The sequence below is a fragment of the Vombatus ursinus genome, unplaced genomic scaffold, assembly GCF_900497805.2.
Source record: "Vombatus ursinus unplaced genomic scaffold, bare-nosed wombat genome assembly UNPS02014861.1, whole genome shotgun sequence".
In the NCBI taxonomy this organism is placed as follows: domain Eukaryota; kingdom Metazoa; phylum Chordata; class Mammalia; order Diprotodontia; family Vombatidae; genus Vombatus; species Vombatus ursinus.
The window spans coordinates 13,615,818-13,632,813 of NW_020954639.1; the positions used below are offsets into that span (position 1 = coordinate 13,615,818).

The window sequence follows — 16,996 nt, forward strand, 5'->3', positions numbered from 1 at the left end:
AAAGGGAAAAACCATGAAAAAGAAAGAAAAAAGAGAAAATAGTAGGCTTCAATCTGTATTCAAACTCTATAGTTCTTTCTCTGGATGTGGATAGCTTTATCCATCATAAGTCTTTTGGAATTGTCTGAGATCATTGTCTTGCTGAGAAGAGCTAAGTCTATTAAAGTTGGTCATTGCGTAATGTTGCTGTTACTGTGTACAATGTTCTCCTGGTTCTCCTCACTTCACTCAGCATCAGTTCATGTAAGTCTTTCCAGGTTTTTCTGAAATCTGCCTGCTCATCATTTCTTTTTTTTTCCTTTTTTTTTCTTTTTTAGGCAATTGGGGTTAAGTGACTTGCCCAAGGTCACACAGCTAGTAAGTATCAAGTGTTTGGTCTGAGGCTGTATTTGAACTCAGGTCCTCCTGACTTCAGGGCCAGTGCTCTACCCACTGCGCTACCTTGCTTCCCCTCATCATTTCTTATACTACAATAATATTCTATTACATCATATACCACAATTTGTTCAGCCATTCTCCAATTGATGGGCATCCCCTCAATTTCCAATTCTTTGCCACCACTCAAAGAGCTGCTGGATCAAAGTGTATGCTCTACAAATTGCGCTACAGAATGGTTGGATCAGTTCACAACTCCACCAACAATGCATTAGTGTTCCAATTTTCCCACAAAAAGATATAATGTTCAATGTGTTTCATGAAGGAGGAGCTGGGGCTATGGTGACTGATTCATTTTATTGAGTTGAATCTGTTAGGCTCTCTTCCCTCAGTGCTATGGTACAGAAGAAATTACAGTGTATGTAAGGATAAAGGGAATAGAGAGATCTAAATTATTAGGGAGAAGATACATTGATACAAAGAGACAGATAATAAATATAGATATATCACTTTGCAATTTGCAAAAAAAATAATGTATGCATATTAAGTGATGTAGGTAATGCAAAAATATTATTAAAGCATGAGAAAATGAGGTTCAGAGAGGTTAACTGAGTTGCTTGAGATCAGACAGGGATATAGGAAACATTTAAGTGTTTGCTGTGTGCTAAGCACTGTGACACAGACATTCTCTAAGAACTTACAATTGAATTGTTAAGTAAGGAGACTAAGCTATGTTCAAAGCAGATATCAAAGTCAAACCCTATGAGAAATCTGAGCAAAGATAGCTAACTTTTAGTGGGGGGATCAAGGAAGGTTTTATGGGGGAGATGTCTCTTCAACAACTAGGCTAGAAAGAATATAAACAAAGTATGGTGATGAGATCTGGGCTAGAGAGTGGTCCACCTTGGCTAGAATATATAGTACATGAAGGAGAAATGGAGTAAATAAGTCTGGGCAGGTAGGTTTGCTCTATTTAGTAAGAAATAGGGAACAATGGAAAGATCTTGAGTAGAGTAGTATGATTTTAGCACTTCATTAGGAAAGACTTATTCCTAGAATTTTTTAAAGCCTCTGTTTACCTGGGTTGTTATTATAACTTGCTAGTTCCCTTAGTTTAGGGTTATTGGTATGTGTTTTATGGGCCACCATGGTACCTAGTTTGTCGAGGTATTTTCAGCTGTCATAATACTGACTGCACAAATCCTCAGAATATCATAGATCCTCTTCAGGGAAACCCACTGCCACTAAGAAACGATTGGCTGAAGCAATCCACAAAGGAAAAACCAAGTGCCTAAAACACAAGTTTTCATCACATTTTGAAATGCAGTGTGGCACATCGTTCCATTTGTCTTAGATAGGCAAGAGCAGACAATCACATTTAGAATATTGTTCAGTGCTCAACCATCCCAAGATTTTCCATTCACTAAAGCCCATCTATTAAACCATGAAATTTTTCCGGTGACGCTATATGGCTGCAAACTATGGGATCACATGATACCATGATCACAAAAGAAGCAAATTTTAGGTGACTCTAAGGGCAGTAAGATGGGCAGCGGCATGTTACCAGTAGCAATGTGGTTTCCGATATTCGCTTAAAAGACACCAAGGATATGTATGGCCAGAAAAGGAGGTAGGCTGGTCATATGTCACATGGACAGTGAGCCCGAGGGCTGGTACCTCAGAGATGTTAAAGTCACAAGAGGGAGGCCTCCAGCACTTTGGGTACAGCCTCTGAAATTTTACAGAAAGACGTGGACGTGGACCAGCATTGCGCAGGATGAGAAGGCAATAGATAGGTTGTTATCGGCAAGGGTGGAAAACGCACATATTGATCAGTTACCTGCCCTTCCCCCTTTTGCTCCAGGGCCTTCAATTCAGCCAATCAGATAGTCAACAAGCATTTAAATCAAACCTTACCCCGTGCTAGACTCTGTGTTTAACTGCAAAGAATACAAAGAAAGCCTAACACAATCCTTGTCCTCAAGGAACTTACATTCTAATGGAGAAGCCAATGTGCAAACAACCGTACATACAAGATGTATGCAGTGTAAATGGAAGATCATCTTAGAGGAAAGGGGCTGGTGGGGGGAGAATGGAGAGGGACCAAGAAAGGCCTACTATAATAAATATTTATTAAATGCCCACCACGTGGCCGCCAGGAACGAAACAAAACAGACCTTAGCCTTAAAGGAGGTCACATGCCACGGGGCGGATACAACCCGCAAGACAAGTATCCAAGTATCAAAGTATCCACGGGGCAATACCGAGTCTTCTGAAGTCTTCGTCCAGGCGGGGAAGCCGGCTGGGGTGGAGAGGGTCTTGCACTCAGTTTGCTAAGCTCTGGGGATCACCTTTGCTCCTAAAGGATGTCCGCCCCTCACAAGGATCAGTCGGGGGCCTCCAGGCCTCCCAGAGTTTGCCCAGGGGGCGGGGAATCCCATGGAGCCCCTCCCCCAGGTGCCCCCGGACAGGCGGGGTCTCCTAGCAGCGCCCAGGCTGCAGTGTTTCCCCCGCGACTTAGCAACCGCGGCTGCTGAGTGGAGATCCCGGAGCGAGTAAATGCCCGGAGCTGGGTGGGGTGCAGGTTGGTTAGAGGGCACAGGTGGGCTCCGCTCCTGCTTTCCGGCCACAGGTGAGTGAGTAGGGACTGCGGGCCTCGGAGGCCGGGGGCGGAGGGGGCCACGGGCGGCTTCTCGCCGCCTTCTTAGGGTCAGAGACCATTCTAGGGGCTGGGATTGGGGGGAGGGGGAGAGGGGGACAATGGGGCTCCGCGCAGCCGAACCTCGGGCTCGCCCCGAACCTTCAAGCCCCGCGCTTCCTGGCTCTGCCAGCCTTGGTGCACATTCTGGTCACCTTTACAGCCAAAAACATACTCCATCCCGCAGGCGGACTCGCCCCTTTCCCTCCCCCACCAGGTGAGCCTACCCCGTTGTCCTTCCCAGTCCCGCCCCTGTCCCACGCCTTCTCCCCTAAGGACACGCCCATCACGGGGCCCCTCCCTTCCCACCTTCAGCTACATCCCTCCTGACTTCAATTTTGGCCCCCCCATTTCCTTTACAGCCCACACCTCCTGAATCACCTCCCTTCCCCCACCCTTGTCCTATTTTCCACAAATCCTGCCTCCCGCGGCCTCGGTCCTCCAAGTCTCCGTCCTCAAGTCCTAATTTCACCCAGTCTCCTATAGATTTGGTTTACTCCCCTGTAACCCCACTCAGGCAATCTTCCTGAGCTCCCTTCCGCCGTCCTGACTCTTTTCTTCTATAGGCTTGCCCCTCTTCTACCAACCTCTTCCGTCTCAATCTGCCCCAATTCCCAACCCAGCGATCCTTCCACAAATCTGCCGACCTCTCCAGGTTCTGGGATCCTCTACCACCCTTCCTACTACTCTCCTTTCTTCAGTTCTTCTATCCTTGAGAAGTTCTCCGTATAACCATTTATATTTCTTTAAATGTCCCAGGCTGGCCTCTTGGCAATGAGTGTCTGGATGTAACACAGTACACATATCTTCAAACTTTATAGGAGATTACGTTCTGCAACATTTAGGTGTTAAGCTCAGTTGAGTAATAGGAGTCATGCATGAGTTAGCTTCTGGATTAGGCCTCTTGTTATTTGTAGTAAATGAAAAATTTGGAAAGCACCTTTTTGGGAAGTGAATCTTAAAAATGTCTGGTGAACAAATACTATTGTGTTCATTTGATTATCAAAGAAACAAGGAATTGGATGAGTGGCCCAGTTTAGGTAGGAGACCCTAGATTTTTTGTCTGAATTGTTGAATCATGTACTTCACTTTTACTCTGAATGCATACTGAATACAAGAAATGAGGGATTTAGTCTGTGATTTAGGCACAAAGCAGGTTAGGGAAGTGGAGGTTCAGTGACTTGCCAAAGTAGATACCGCTAGTGTCAGATGGAGGATATGAACCCAGATCTCCACGACTGCAAGCACTATTAAAGCAATGTTACCTCTGTTTTCAGTTCTTTTCATTCAACCTTGGAGTCATACCTTTTAGGCTTAGCTTTAGGATACAGGGGCAAGGAATAAGAAAATTATTAATTTTGGAGTGGCATGAAATTAGAGGCAATGTGACCTAGTGGATAGAGAGCTGATCTTGGAGTCCAGAACACCTGGTTCCATCTCTGACCGTGGGCAGGTCACTTAACTACTTAGGATCCTAGGTAAGTATTTAAGAAAAGGGGTCCATGACATCCTCTTTTTCATGGGTGTCATGAACCCTTTTGACAGTCTGGTGAAGCTGATGGACCCATTCTCAGAATAATGATTTATTTTATACATTCATAATTGAAGTAAATACTAACTTTTGGTTAGAGGTTAGTGAAAATAAAGATTTTTTTTAACCATCCAAGTTCACAGACCTCTTAGAATCTATCCGTAAACTCCAGATGAAGAACTCCTGCTTTAAGACTAAAAGTTACAATTGAGTTGTTGATCTGTATTGGTGGAGGGCATTTCCACACTGTAAATTCCCCCATGCTAATGAAATCACGTATCTATACCCCTCCTTGACCCAGAAGAAAACTAGAAAGTGTTTCAGATGCTGATCAGTGGGTACCCATGTCATAGCTGGTTTGGTTCCCATCTTGTACTAAATCCATATTTATAGAATTCCAAAGTTAGAAGGGACCTTAGCAAACATTTTACTGTACTCCTAGAAGGGTGATAAAAAAAAAGAACTATTATTTACAGTGAATTATTGTTTGCTGTTGTATCTTTGTTGAGAAACAGAATGGAAGTTTGGGGTGGTGGTGGTAGTGGGTTATTTTTCTTCTTTCTTTGTAAATTAAAAATAGGAGTGTTCCCTCAAGCAGGCAGGACCCGCAGTGTGTTGTGTCTTTTAAATTCCTTGTTGTAGTTTGTAAAGGTTCAAGTCTGCCTGTCACCTGATTCCATGGGGGTGGCGTTAACAAGAGCAGCTCAATGGACCACTGCTGGATTTGGAACTGGCACCTTAGAACTCACCCCTTTAAACGAAGCCATTCTAAATGACATTATCAAGTTTGTGGAGTCCTTCACTGCCAAATATCCTCAAGAGGCAGAATTTGTTTTCAAAGAGCCGCTTCAGTGGAAAACAACCTTGAAGCCTTCAGAATTTGAATCAGGTTACATTGTCAGGTAAGCCTATAACTCATTTAGTAAGTAATGTCTTTGGTGTTGTGGTAGGAGCAATATCTTAATTCTTCCCCTCATGCAAGTTAGACTAATTTTTCCTTAAAAGGTATTGAAACCTTCTTTGAGATGTGGTTAGCTCACAGGATTAAAGGTTCAGACCATTAATATTACTTTGGCCTGAGTACCGAGCAGCTACAGATTGAGGATTGGGGATGGGGAAAGAGGGATCTGGGGCTTAGCTATTAGATTATATTGTAATGGATAGTTCAGGGAAAGGATCATCCCTCAGCTAAATCAACTCAAGGTGTCCTCAATGCCTATCCATGTGGAATATCCTTCTCCTGCTTTGGTTAAGTAAATCTCTTTTTGTTAGCTGTTGAATGACCTACAAATATCTCATTCTGCCTCTCTATCATACCTTAACTACCAGGGGATCAGGCTCAGCCCAGAACAAATTTGTATGTTTGTTACTATGACAGTATTGTTTGTGCTGCCTTTATGTGTAACCCCATCAAAAACATTCACATTTCTCTCAAAATAGTAACTTGAAAATTATGAAGGACAGTGATATTTAAACTCAGTGAAACTGTGACAACTCTTTGTGTCTTTCTTGTCCTTAAATCCCAATGTAAATGGTGAGAGAGTAAGCTGATGTTAAAGTTGATAAAAAACATGCAAATGAAAAAATTTAATTCAACAAACATTTATTATATAATTTCCTTTGTTCTGTTTTCTGCAACCAAGCAAAACAAGTCTACTCCCTTTTCTTTAATAAACACAATTTTAAAAAATTGTAAACTTAAATATAGTTAAGAAAACGACAAAATCAAATGAACTTGCAAAACAAGAGGCAAAGTCTTATCCATAAGAGCTGGAGACTAGACTTGTGATTTTATTTCTTTATTTCAACAGATGAGGAAATTTCTTTTACCAATGCAAATTGGCACCTTTTCTGCATCTGCTCCCATCTAAGAGCAGAGGTGTCAAACATAACAGCTTCATGCAGAACACAGTATTACCAGGTGTGACCTGAACCAGATTAAAATATAATTGGGAAATATTTAATAAAATAAATAAAAATATAATTAATCATAGATAATATCACATTTTAAAACTAAGTCAATATATAGCCTGCAGGGATCCTTGTGTACTGATTAGTAGTCCCTATTTCTATTTGAATTTGACACCACTGGCCTAGAGCAATTGAGAGGGTAAGTGACTTGGCCAGGGTCATACAGCCATACAATGTATCAGACGCAGGACTTGAACCCAGGTCTTTCTAAGCTCCAGGGCTACCTCTTAGTCCACTACACCATGCTGTACCTGTGGGAGGAGAAATAATATGTGCATAAATAAGTAAAAAAAATAATAATTTTGTGGTGAAAAATTTGTAAGGATTTGAAATATTATTATAACAGGTTGTGAATATTTTTTGTAGGGCTTAAATTTCAATATACATACATCATGTATACATATATGCATGTATATATAGATAAATACATATATTTGGATATATAAATAAATGTACTCACCCTACCCACACACCCATATATTGGTAGTATCCCAGCCTAACAAGATTGTCCTTGATCAAGGACTCTTGATCTCCATGATTAGAAGAAATTTATAGAAATTCCATTTTCTCTTCAAGTTAAATCAGTTGAGAAATTGGGACTTAGAAACTATCTGAACGGAATGCTCCTTTGAGTAAAGTGAAACTTGGGGGAAAAAATGGCTTCTTGTCCATTTGAGGTTTTCAACATAAGCCTCATTTACCAGGAAAAGTGAATAAAAAAACAAAGAAATTCCATTTAATAAATAATTTAAATGTTTTGTTTATATTCAGTTTTTTTTTAAACATCTCATCCCTCTTGTTAGTTTGCATTTCCGAAGATCATATTTTGGGAAATCTACCCTAAAAATAACAAGTTAATAAAGAAGCCCGTTTGCCATTCGCTGTGTTTGCAAATCATAAACTTCATCATACCTTCATAGAGGTAGATATGTTGTCTATAAGGAAAGAGTAACCCAGAAATTGTCTAACTATTAACTGATGTGGTATGAAACATCTTCAAGGAAAAATTACCAAATAATGAATGATTTTGTAGTATTACTCTTTTTTTTTCAAATGTATCAGACACTTAGACAAGCGAAAAACAAAGCTTTCTCCTTCCTTGCACTTATCTTTCTTGATGCAGCCATGCATAGATTAAAAAGGGAAATTCATCATCCTAGTGTTAGCACTTCATATATCCTTGCTGATGAATGCTGGTAAGTCATAGGGCTTAAGGTCATACAAAGGCAATTCTCCAATGTAAGTATTCATATTTTCTGTGTGCCATAAATAACCTTGAGAAGTTGCATGTTCAAACGTGCTAAAATTCATTCTTTTAAGAAAGTTTTGTTAGTAGTGAATCGGATATTAATCCTTCATTTGTTGTCCTCCCTGCCAGCGGAACAACAGTGCAATCAGAAGAAAACTCCAAAGATGGGCAGCCACTGCTGCTTTTGTCTGGAACTGATATTAAAGTCAGTAGCTTTGGTCAACTGTCACGCCTGTTACGTCTTGCCAGAGATAAAAAATTGAAGGAAGCACAAGCATGCCTTGAAGGTGGTATCCATAATCAGATCTGTAAACTCAAACATTTAATCAGCCTCCTAATTGGTCTCTCTTTAATAATCTTATCCTGAGTAGAGCTGTTAAGTATGTGATATTCCTAAAGCCCTGGTCACACCATGACATCTTCCTTCCCCAGCAACTTCAGTGGCAATTGGGGTTAAGTGACTCACCCAGGGTCACACAACTAGTAAGTGTCTAAGGCTGGATTTGAACTCAGGTCCTCCTGACTCCAAGGCCAGAGCTCTATCCACTGGGCCACGTAGCTGCCTCTCCCCTTCCCTCCCATCCCTCCCCAATTACTTTGAATTTACTTTAGGTGGACATGGACTTTACTGATGCGTATGTGATGTGTCCTCCGATGAATTAAGAGCTCTCTGATTCCTCATTGTCTAGCACAATAACCAGCACATAATAGATGCTTCAGATATGCTTATTGATCAATTAAATAATTATTTCTGGGGAAGAATTTATTTAATTTTTTTCATATTAGAAATTTATATTGATCACTCAAAACCAAAGAGTAATATGATGCAGACTAACCCTTTCCAACTCTCTCATTCCTATTTCCATGAGGGATAATGAACATACTATATAGCATTTGAAGAGCATAAAGCCACTTTAATGGCCCCATGAGTAAATGTAGATAACTAGGTCATGTACCCATACATGGCATATTCTCTGAATCTGGTTAAAGCAGAAGTTCTTAATCTTTTTTTGTGTCATAGACACCTCTGTCATTCTAATGAAGGCTATGCATCCCCTTTCAGAATTAAAAATTTAAATACATAAAACCAACAATACAAAGGAAACCAATTATATTGAAATACAGTCATCACATTTTAAAAAATAATTTCATGGACACCAGGTTAAGGATCCTTGGGATATGTTTTTGGAAAAAGTTTTACCTGTTTCATCTCCAGAATAGTCACCTGCTCTTTACCCATAGGAACATGTGTTTGTTCATTCTTCCTGGGCTCCAGGTAGATCTCTTGGTTTCTTGTCAAAGCTGCTTTCTCCATAGCCATGTGAGCCATGGTCTAGTTTCTTGCTCCCCTTGGAATATACCTCTTCAAGAAGTTTTCTTTTCCTTTCCTAAGTTCTCACTATTTGTTAATAAGTTTTCCCTTCATGCTTATTCTCTGTTCTAAAGCATTTCCCCCCACTAATTTCCTACAAACATCACTATTTTCTTTGTAGCCCTTCTGGTACGGATCCAGCCACTTCCCTCTCTAACCTGTCTTAACAGTCCTCCCCAAACTAAAGTCTAATTCTACAAACAATACTCCTACTGCTACTGTTGCGTAAATAGAGATGGTGAAGGGGAATTTTTTTTAGTCTATTCCTTGGGCATCTGACAATTGATCCCTGACTTCTTCAAAATTTAGAACTTAGTGGTTTTGAAACCTATATATACATAGCACATCAACATGTGTAGGATAACTTATTATCTACAACAAAAAGAAATACTACATATTATGATTATGATATAGGTATAAATCAGAGAGGTGCTACTTTTACTACCAACTAGGTATGTGTGACACTGCTGGCTCCATTTTGCAGAGGTAGTCTTAAGGGCACAGGCAAGTAGGAGAGCTGAGATGGTCTAAATGTAGAATAGAGTAGGAAGAGGCAAAAGAGCGCATAGGGATTGAGAAAGAGTAATTGTATTGATATTTAGGCATGGACAATTTATGTTTAGCATTAATAAGCAAGTGTTGCCACCAACAGATAGAGTAATTTATGGACTAATTTTTACTTCTTGAAATAGTTTATTTTCATTCGAGATACATATTGAGTGAGGCAGTATGGAGTAAAGGAAAGATTGCTGGATTTGGAGCATGAGGACCTGGGTTAAAATCCTGGCTTTTCAATTAACTACCTCTGTGACCTTGGGCAAATCACTTAATCTCTATAGCCTTCAATTTCTTCAACTATAAAATAAAGGCATTGGACTATATTAGAAGGGTCAAATTCCCTGGGCCACAAGCAGCCAGCAAAACTCCAGAGTGGGGCAGGAGCCAGATTAAAAGGCAATTGGGAAATTTTTAACAAAAGAAATTAAAATACAACACAGTATAGATGATGTTCATTTATGATTTTCTAGGTCACTATATAGGTATCCAGCTGGTGCAGTGGATAGAGTGCTGTGCCTGGAGTCTTCCTGACTTTTCTTGAGTTCAAATCTGACCTCAGATACTTACTAGCAAGGTGACCCTGGGCAAGTCATTCAACCCTGTTTGCCTCAGTTTCCTCATCTGTAAAATGAGGTAGAGAAGGAAATGTCAAAACACTCTAGTATCTTGGCTAAGAAAACCCCAAAGGGGATCACGAAGAGTCAGACGTGACTGAAGGTGACCGAACAACAACATAGTCAATGTGGCGCCCAGGGTTCCGTTTCTAATAAGAGTTGACTAGACAACTTTCAAGGTGGTTTCTGGCTGTATATCTGTGTCCCTTTGAAGTGAATGTCCAGATTATAAATTTTGGTGTTTAGTTTTACATGAAGAAGATAGGGAGCTAAATAGAAGAATATCGTGTTTGTATTTTGGCAGCTAATAGAGACCCTGTAGTGAAAATTTTGGGCGCAGGATATGGTACAGTGGAAGGAGAAGAAGATTTGTCTACAATACGTTTCCTAGATAAAATGAAAAAAGATGATGATCATGAAAATAATATTAAAATGAACATCTCACTTCTACTGCAGCAACTGGACATGCATCTGCTCAATAGTTCTCTAAAACATATCTCTTTGTAAGTGGGCTTGGTGTGGGCGGAGGGCTTGGGTAAGAAAAGTGTGTGTAAAGACTGTTTAGGCTCACCAAAAAAAATTTTTTTTAACTGGTAGAAAAAAATGGGAAACATAATATGAAAGTCTTACAATTTTAGAATTAGGCAGGACCTTTAGGGATCATTTAGTCCAATCTCATTTTAACAAAAGAGGACACTGAGGCTTTCATAATTTAAATATTTGCATTAAAATGAAATTAAGCTAATATGATTTTTAATGATTTCATATTATTGAATGAGGCATAACCTTCTTTAGCAACTCAGTTGATTGTACACATTAAGTTCATTGGTAAAATGATTAAACCACTTTAGTCACTTTTTATCTAGCATGTTAAATGACCACATGCTTTTCAAAAATCTGTAAGATTTTCTTACATATTACTAAAGTATGATGAATATATGATAACATAATATAGATTTGTTCAGTTTTATAGAATTAGTTAATCTAATTAGGAATGTAATTAATATTGCAGTTGATAGTTACATATAGTATTCAATCAAAATGCATTATTCATTCCTTTAATTTCTGTGGAATAAGCTGTATGTTAGCAACAATTCATATTACAAAAAGAAAGATATCCCTGTCTGTAAAGAAATATAATACTTTTCATTTGTTTTCAGAGGATATACTTTTTAAGTATCAGATATGAGGGATTTTTTTGGTTGTTATCAATTTCAGGGAAATACGTTTAAATCCATCTGCGATTAAGAATGATGTAGATCTGCTCAAGCGTTTCTCAGGAGAAGGAGAGCAAACAGTCTTGGAATCTATCGATTATACATCAGGTTTAAATATTTTCAAATCTGTTTTATTCTGAAAAAGTTCTGTTTCTACATTTTCAATATACTTTTAATATCCACAGATTTGAACATCTTTTTTTAAGAAAATGAAATTCATGAAAAAATTTTATGGTTGTGGAAATTTAGGTTATGAAAATTCAATTCATTAAAATTTATAAGATTTATTTTACATTTTGTAGAAATCTAATCTAAATTGTTTCTATTTTTTGACTGACAATTGTTTGCAGACTTTGAATTTGCAAATGGGTGTCGGGCCCCACCTTGGAGACAGATGCATGGGGAAATTTGTTATTTGATCGTGAAACCACATGACTGTGATAGTATCTGCCTGACTTGTAGCACAGCAGGAATTTTTGTAAATGGTGTAAGTAAAAAGCAGAGCCAGAATTAGAACCCAACAAATGTGCTTTATAGCCAGACCAATGATAGTCTCTAATGGTGGTAATTCCCTGTAATATGTCTTAGGTTATGTCCATATAACCAAGTATGAGTCTATAAAATTTGTTTGCCTGTCAATGCTGTGCTTTGGAAATATCAAAACCAATGATTCTGGGAAGGGTTGACAGAACAAGACTGACATGTTTCTGGATTTCCACCTCACTGTATGGGATTTAAAATAATTTATTCTACATTGTAAGATTTAAGTCCCTCAAAGAATTCATTGAAGCACAGAGCAACTACTGAAATTGTTTGCTGGGTTGTGGATTTTGAGAGCTGCTGTTTAAATTTTACTACCACAAGTGGCTGAATTTCCTGGATTTTCTTTTAACTGGACTTTCATGGTTCCCATTCCTACTAGAAGGCAACCCAGTAATCTATCCAGAATCCCTACCCTGCTCTGTGGGTTCTAAGTGCTTCTATGATATACCCTGTCTTCAGCTCATAATTTTAAATTCTAGCCTCCCAAGAAAAATTCTGTAGAGAACTGTAGCACTATCTGGTATAATTTATAGAATGAAATATTTGGTAATAATATAAAAAAGTTTTGTCTTTAAGGGCATAGACAACGAAGCAGAGGAAATTGACTATGAGAGGCATAGTGAAATATATAAAGATCTTGTCACATTTTTAAGAGAAAAATCAGCAAAATTTTCAGAAAATATGTCGAAACAGGTAGGTTGTGTCTGATTGGCTTATTATTTATGTTATATTTTCTCTTAACAGTTTATGAAGTTGTCTTACCCTTTGGTACTTTGGTCTAAAATACCATGTATTTAAACTCAAATGGAGAATTATTACATGACTTTAAAAAACATACCTTTTTTTTTGATAGTAGTACTGAAGCATGAAAATGATAAACATTTGTAATTATGGCCATTTTCACATTATTTTTTACCTCCATCATCTGGGTTAGATGGACTTTCTGTGTTTTATGCTATCCAGAAAAGCTTTTGAATAAAACAACAATTAAGAAAAGGATTTGGGCATATCACTAGCCAATGTGATTTGAAGGTTTTTTTTTTTTCCTCCTCTCTGATCTATTTTCTCCTCCTTAGCACCTCATTGCTTAGATCATTAAGGACAAAAGCCATATCATAAATAATAATAATTCAAATCCAATAGCCATCTATCCTCAAATTTAAGTGCATATTACTCCATCAGTTTGGGAATTCCCATTAGTGAAGCAGCTTGCAAGACCATACTGCCCAACTTTTGCCCATACATTCCCCTAAGTTTGCCACTGGGGTTCTACCCAACAAATTGAAGGCCTTTTTTCCTTCTCCTGGTATCTCAAGGCTACCAGCTCTGACAGTCTGCCTGGCATGCTTTGGCCTTGCTCATAACCAGTCAAGATGATGCCATCTTTTATTCATGTTCTTCAGTGTTTCTCATTGGTTATATGTTAGAGCCTACTCACACATCCTGTTGCTTCTCCACTATTCTCTGTGTGATACTCATTTTTAATTCTCTGGAGATTTCACTTTCACTTTCACCCACTTTCACTACTATAGAACAACAACAACAACCACAGAGTGTTCTAAAAACTTGAGTATCTCATGTGCACTCACGTTACATTGTCCTTCACAGTTTACAAAACCCTTTTGCCATGGCAACCTTGTGCCACTAGTAGAGTAAATATTATTATCTCTATTTGATAGAGAATGAAATTCAGGGTCAGGTTGCTTAAGGCGTTCGTTCCCAGTCACACAGCTAGTATTGTGATGGAGTTAGGGCCAGAATGCAGATGTTCTGACTCCAAGCCCAGTGTCCACCACACACGTCTCATCTTTGTGAAGTATCTTCCACAGAACCTGGTATGCTGCCTGGTACATAATTGGGCTGGAGCTCCCTGTTAAGTAAGATAATGAGAATGCAAACATTGCAACGACACCGATCGGGGCTTTACCAACCAATTTCCTTGGAAACATATTCACTTAAATACTTTTAGGCTCCAATATTCTCGGGCTCCAAAATATAATTAGAGTTTAAGCAATTGGGAGCATTTAATCATTTGTTTCTACCATATAGGAGGATCCTTTTGACAAAGTTGCTTATTTGTTTCTGAAAATGTCATCGTGTTGTTTGCTCTTTGGATTATATTAAATGATACTTTTGATACTTTGATGGACGTTTGATCTCATCAGTGTGGGCAGTCCCTCAGAGATGCATATCCTAATTTGTCCATGTTGTGCTATTCTGTGAGATGCATGTCCGCAGTCTCCCATATATCCTACATTAGGGTCTACCCAACATGCTGGGACTTTCCTCTGTGACATTGTGTGGATATAATAAGGCACTCAGGTTGTTGGATTATCCCTTATTCTATCCGCATGCTTATCTCCTTTCTTTTTAAAATTTTTAAAATGTTTTTGCTTATCCCCATTCTGGTCATGCCTCCTTCTGACAACATCCTTACGACTGCTGCTTCTCTTGTATAATTCAGTATTGATAATGTGATACGTGCTTCTCACACCACGCACCTCTCTGGTGCCCTGTGGTCAGTCAGCCTTCAACTTGAATTTTTGGGAGACCATGCTATTTCATGATTTATAGATGTAGAACATCTGTATAGATGTGGAATATTCATATTGAAAGGGGAGCCTTTATTTCCGGGGTTATTTATTTCAGGGTTGTTAAAAGCATTGGACACTTTTTTCAAAGTTAGTCTGACCTACCTTTTTCTTCCTGTTCAGTTTCAGACCTAGGGTGCCATCCATGCTCAGAGTCTATTTGAGATTTTTATGTTGATGGGCCAGCTCTGCATTGTTCTTTCAAATGTTTACCATAGTCTTGACAACAAGCATTCTTCAGCCATTCATTATGTAGATAGGTTATAAGGATAAGTGGGACTCTTTCAAATGACTGTGAATTTCACTTTTTTAAGAGTTCTTGGGGATTCTGGGGCTAGATGCAATCATTACAATACCATTTGCAATTAGAAGTATCTGGAGGACCTCATTATCTATAAAGAAGCCTTCTTTCATTTTGCCTGTGGCTTGGACATCCTCCAAGGAATTTTTCACCCTTTGTTTAGTTGTTTTTCAGTCATGTCCAACTCTTTGTGACCCTATTTGGGTTTTTCTTGGCAAAGATACTGGAGTGATTTGCTATTTCCTTTTCTAGCTGATTTTACAGATGAGGAAACTGAGGAAAACAGGGTTAAGTGACTTGCCCGGGTTCACGCAGCTAGTAAGTGTCTGAGGCTGTATTAGAACTCAGGTCTTCCTTACTCCAGGTCTGGCACTCTAGTGGCAAACACCACATCTTGGCTGATATTAATTATCAGAGGGTCATTGACGTAGTAATAGCTCTTATTAGATTTTTCAAAGAATATTGTATCTTTTGACTTAGGCATGGTAGACGTCTTATTGAAAGAGACCCTCTAAGGTAGCTTTATTGTTCAGTCAGAGCTTTTTTTTGTTAGTTAACAAACAAGCCAGTGGGATCTTAAGTTTTCTATACCTTTCAGTCAATTATATGATTATAAAATGTGATGTGCTGTGAAAGCCTGTTGTTTCCTTTTCACTACTTCATCAAAATTTCCCCTAATGCGTATGAAAATTCTAATAAAGATTTTATAGATATAGCAAGATAGGCATATGGGCTAGTAGTTATTAATATCCTGTCAATCACTTTTTTTTTGGTACAGTAAGGTTCAAGATTTTTTCCCCAAGCCATTCATATCCTCTCCTCTTTTAGATACCTTGAGATTTGATCTCTAACCACCTTCAAAACTGTGCCTTCTGCATGGCCCTCCTGTGTGTATTCTGGATCCAATCCATCTGCTCTTCTCGTCTTCCCTTCCCTTAGGGCCTTTTCTACTTTCTCATGAAACACAAAGGGAACTGATGAGTCCAAATGTGGTGGTGAAAGAAAAAACAATTCCTGCTCTCAGGGAGCTTACAGTCTAATGATGGAAGACAGCATGCAGACAACTATGTACAAACGAAGTGTAGACAAAATAAATTGGAGGCAATCTTAGAGGAAAAGCACTGATATTAAGGGGATAGGGAAAAGTCTCTTGTGGAAAGTGTGATTTTATCTGGGATGTTTAAGAAGTCAGGGAAGCCAGGAGACTGAAATGAAGAGGGAGAGAATTCCAGGCATGGGGCATAGCCGTGAGGTTGCTATAAAAATCTTACATCTCTAGTTCTCTTTCTAATTTTATCCTTGAATGCCCAGGGAATTATTTTGCTTGTTTGAATATCTTGCCAAGCTTTCTGTAAACTTATTTTCCCCTCGTTGTTTCTCAGAATTTAATGAGACATAGTACTCAGACTCTTCTGCCAAACTCTTCTGTATGATTTTAAAAATGAGTTTATATACTAAATAGGTGTTGCTCTTGGCTGCTATAATTGCTGCTTGGCAAGGAGATCAAGTTTTTCCCTGGATGAGACAGTTTGTAGGTGCTTTTGGTCTCCTTGTTGTGTTGATTGATTTATGTTAAACTTCCTTAGGAAACAGTTACAGTTTCTATGGATGTCTTTCCTTTTATGCATATTCCATTTTTAGATATCAACTGCTTATTTAAATAAGTCAGGTTGCTTCAATATTAGTGTACAATCATTCTGATGCTTCTAATTTGGTATGGACTGTAATATATGCCCTCTCAAGTCAATTGCCTGACTATACAGAGACAGCTTTTTATTAAATTATGCTTACATAAGTTGCCAGTCATTTCTTATCTGCTTAACCGTACTCAATTCATCTTTTATCTTAATTGGTTCTTGCCCTGTTCTCTACCTCTTGCTTCTCTTTTTGAAGAAATTATTCATGATAGAAATACATGAGGCTTCTATGTAGTCTACAAGCCTTTGAACTATCTCATGTCTTACTCCTGAGCCATC

The 16,996-nt window shown here is 38.7% G+C and overlaps 1 protein-coding gene across 2 annotated transcripts in view; it reads left to right on the forward strand.

Moving 5' to 3' along the window:
• The first annotated feature begins 2,917 nt into the window (after positions 1-2,917).
• Positions 2,918-16,996, forward strand: part of ARMC4 (armadillo repeat containing 4) — a 209,328-nt gene continuing 195,249 nt past the window's right edge. Inside the window, exons 1-7 of one of the 2 annotated variants that reach the window (XM_027841620.1) lie at positions 2,918-3,007; positions 5,247-5,506; positions 7,954-8,111; positions 10,673-10,871; positions 11,587-11,693; positions 11,936-12,072; positions 12,705-12,821. In XM_027841620.1, coding sequence (XP_027697421.1) covers positions 5,283-5,506; positions 7,954-8,111; positions 10,673-10,871; positions 11,587-11,693; positions 11,936-12,072; positions 12,705-12,821 — 942 coding nt within the window. In that variant the 5' untranslated portion in view covers positions 2,918-3,007; positions 5,247-5,282. Of the gene's footprint in view, positions 3,008-5,246; positions 5,507-7,953; positions 8,112-10,672; positions 10,872-11,586; positions 11,694-11,935; positions 12,073-12,704; positions 12,822-16,996 lie in introns of those variants that run through there. The other variant, XM_027841622.1, reaches the window with a different exon arrangement.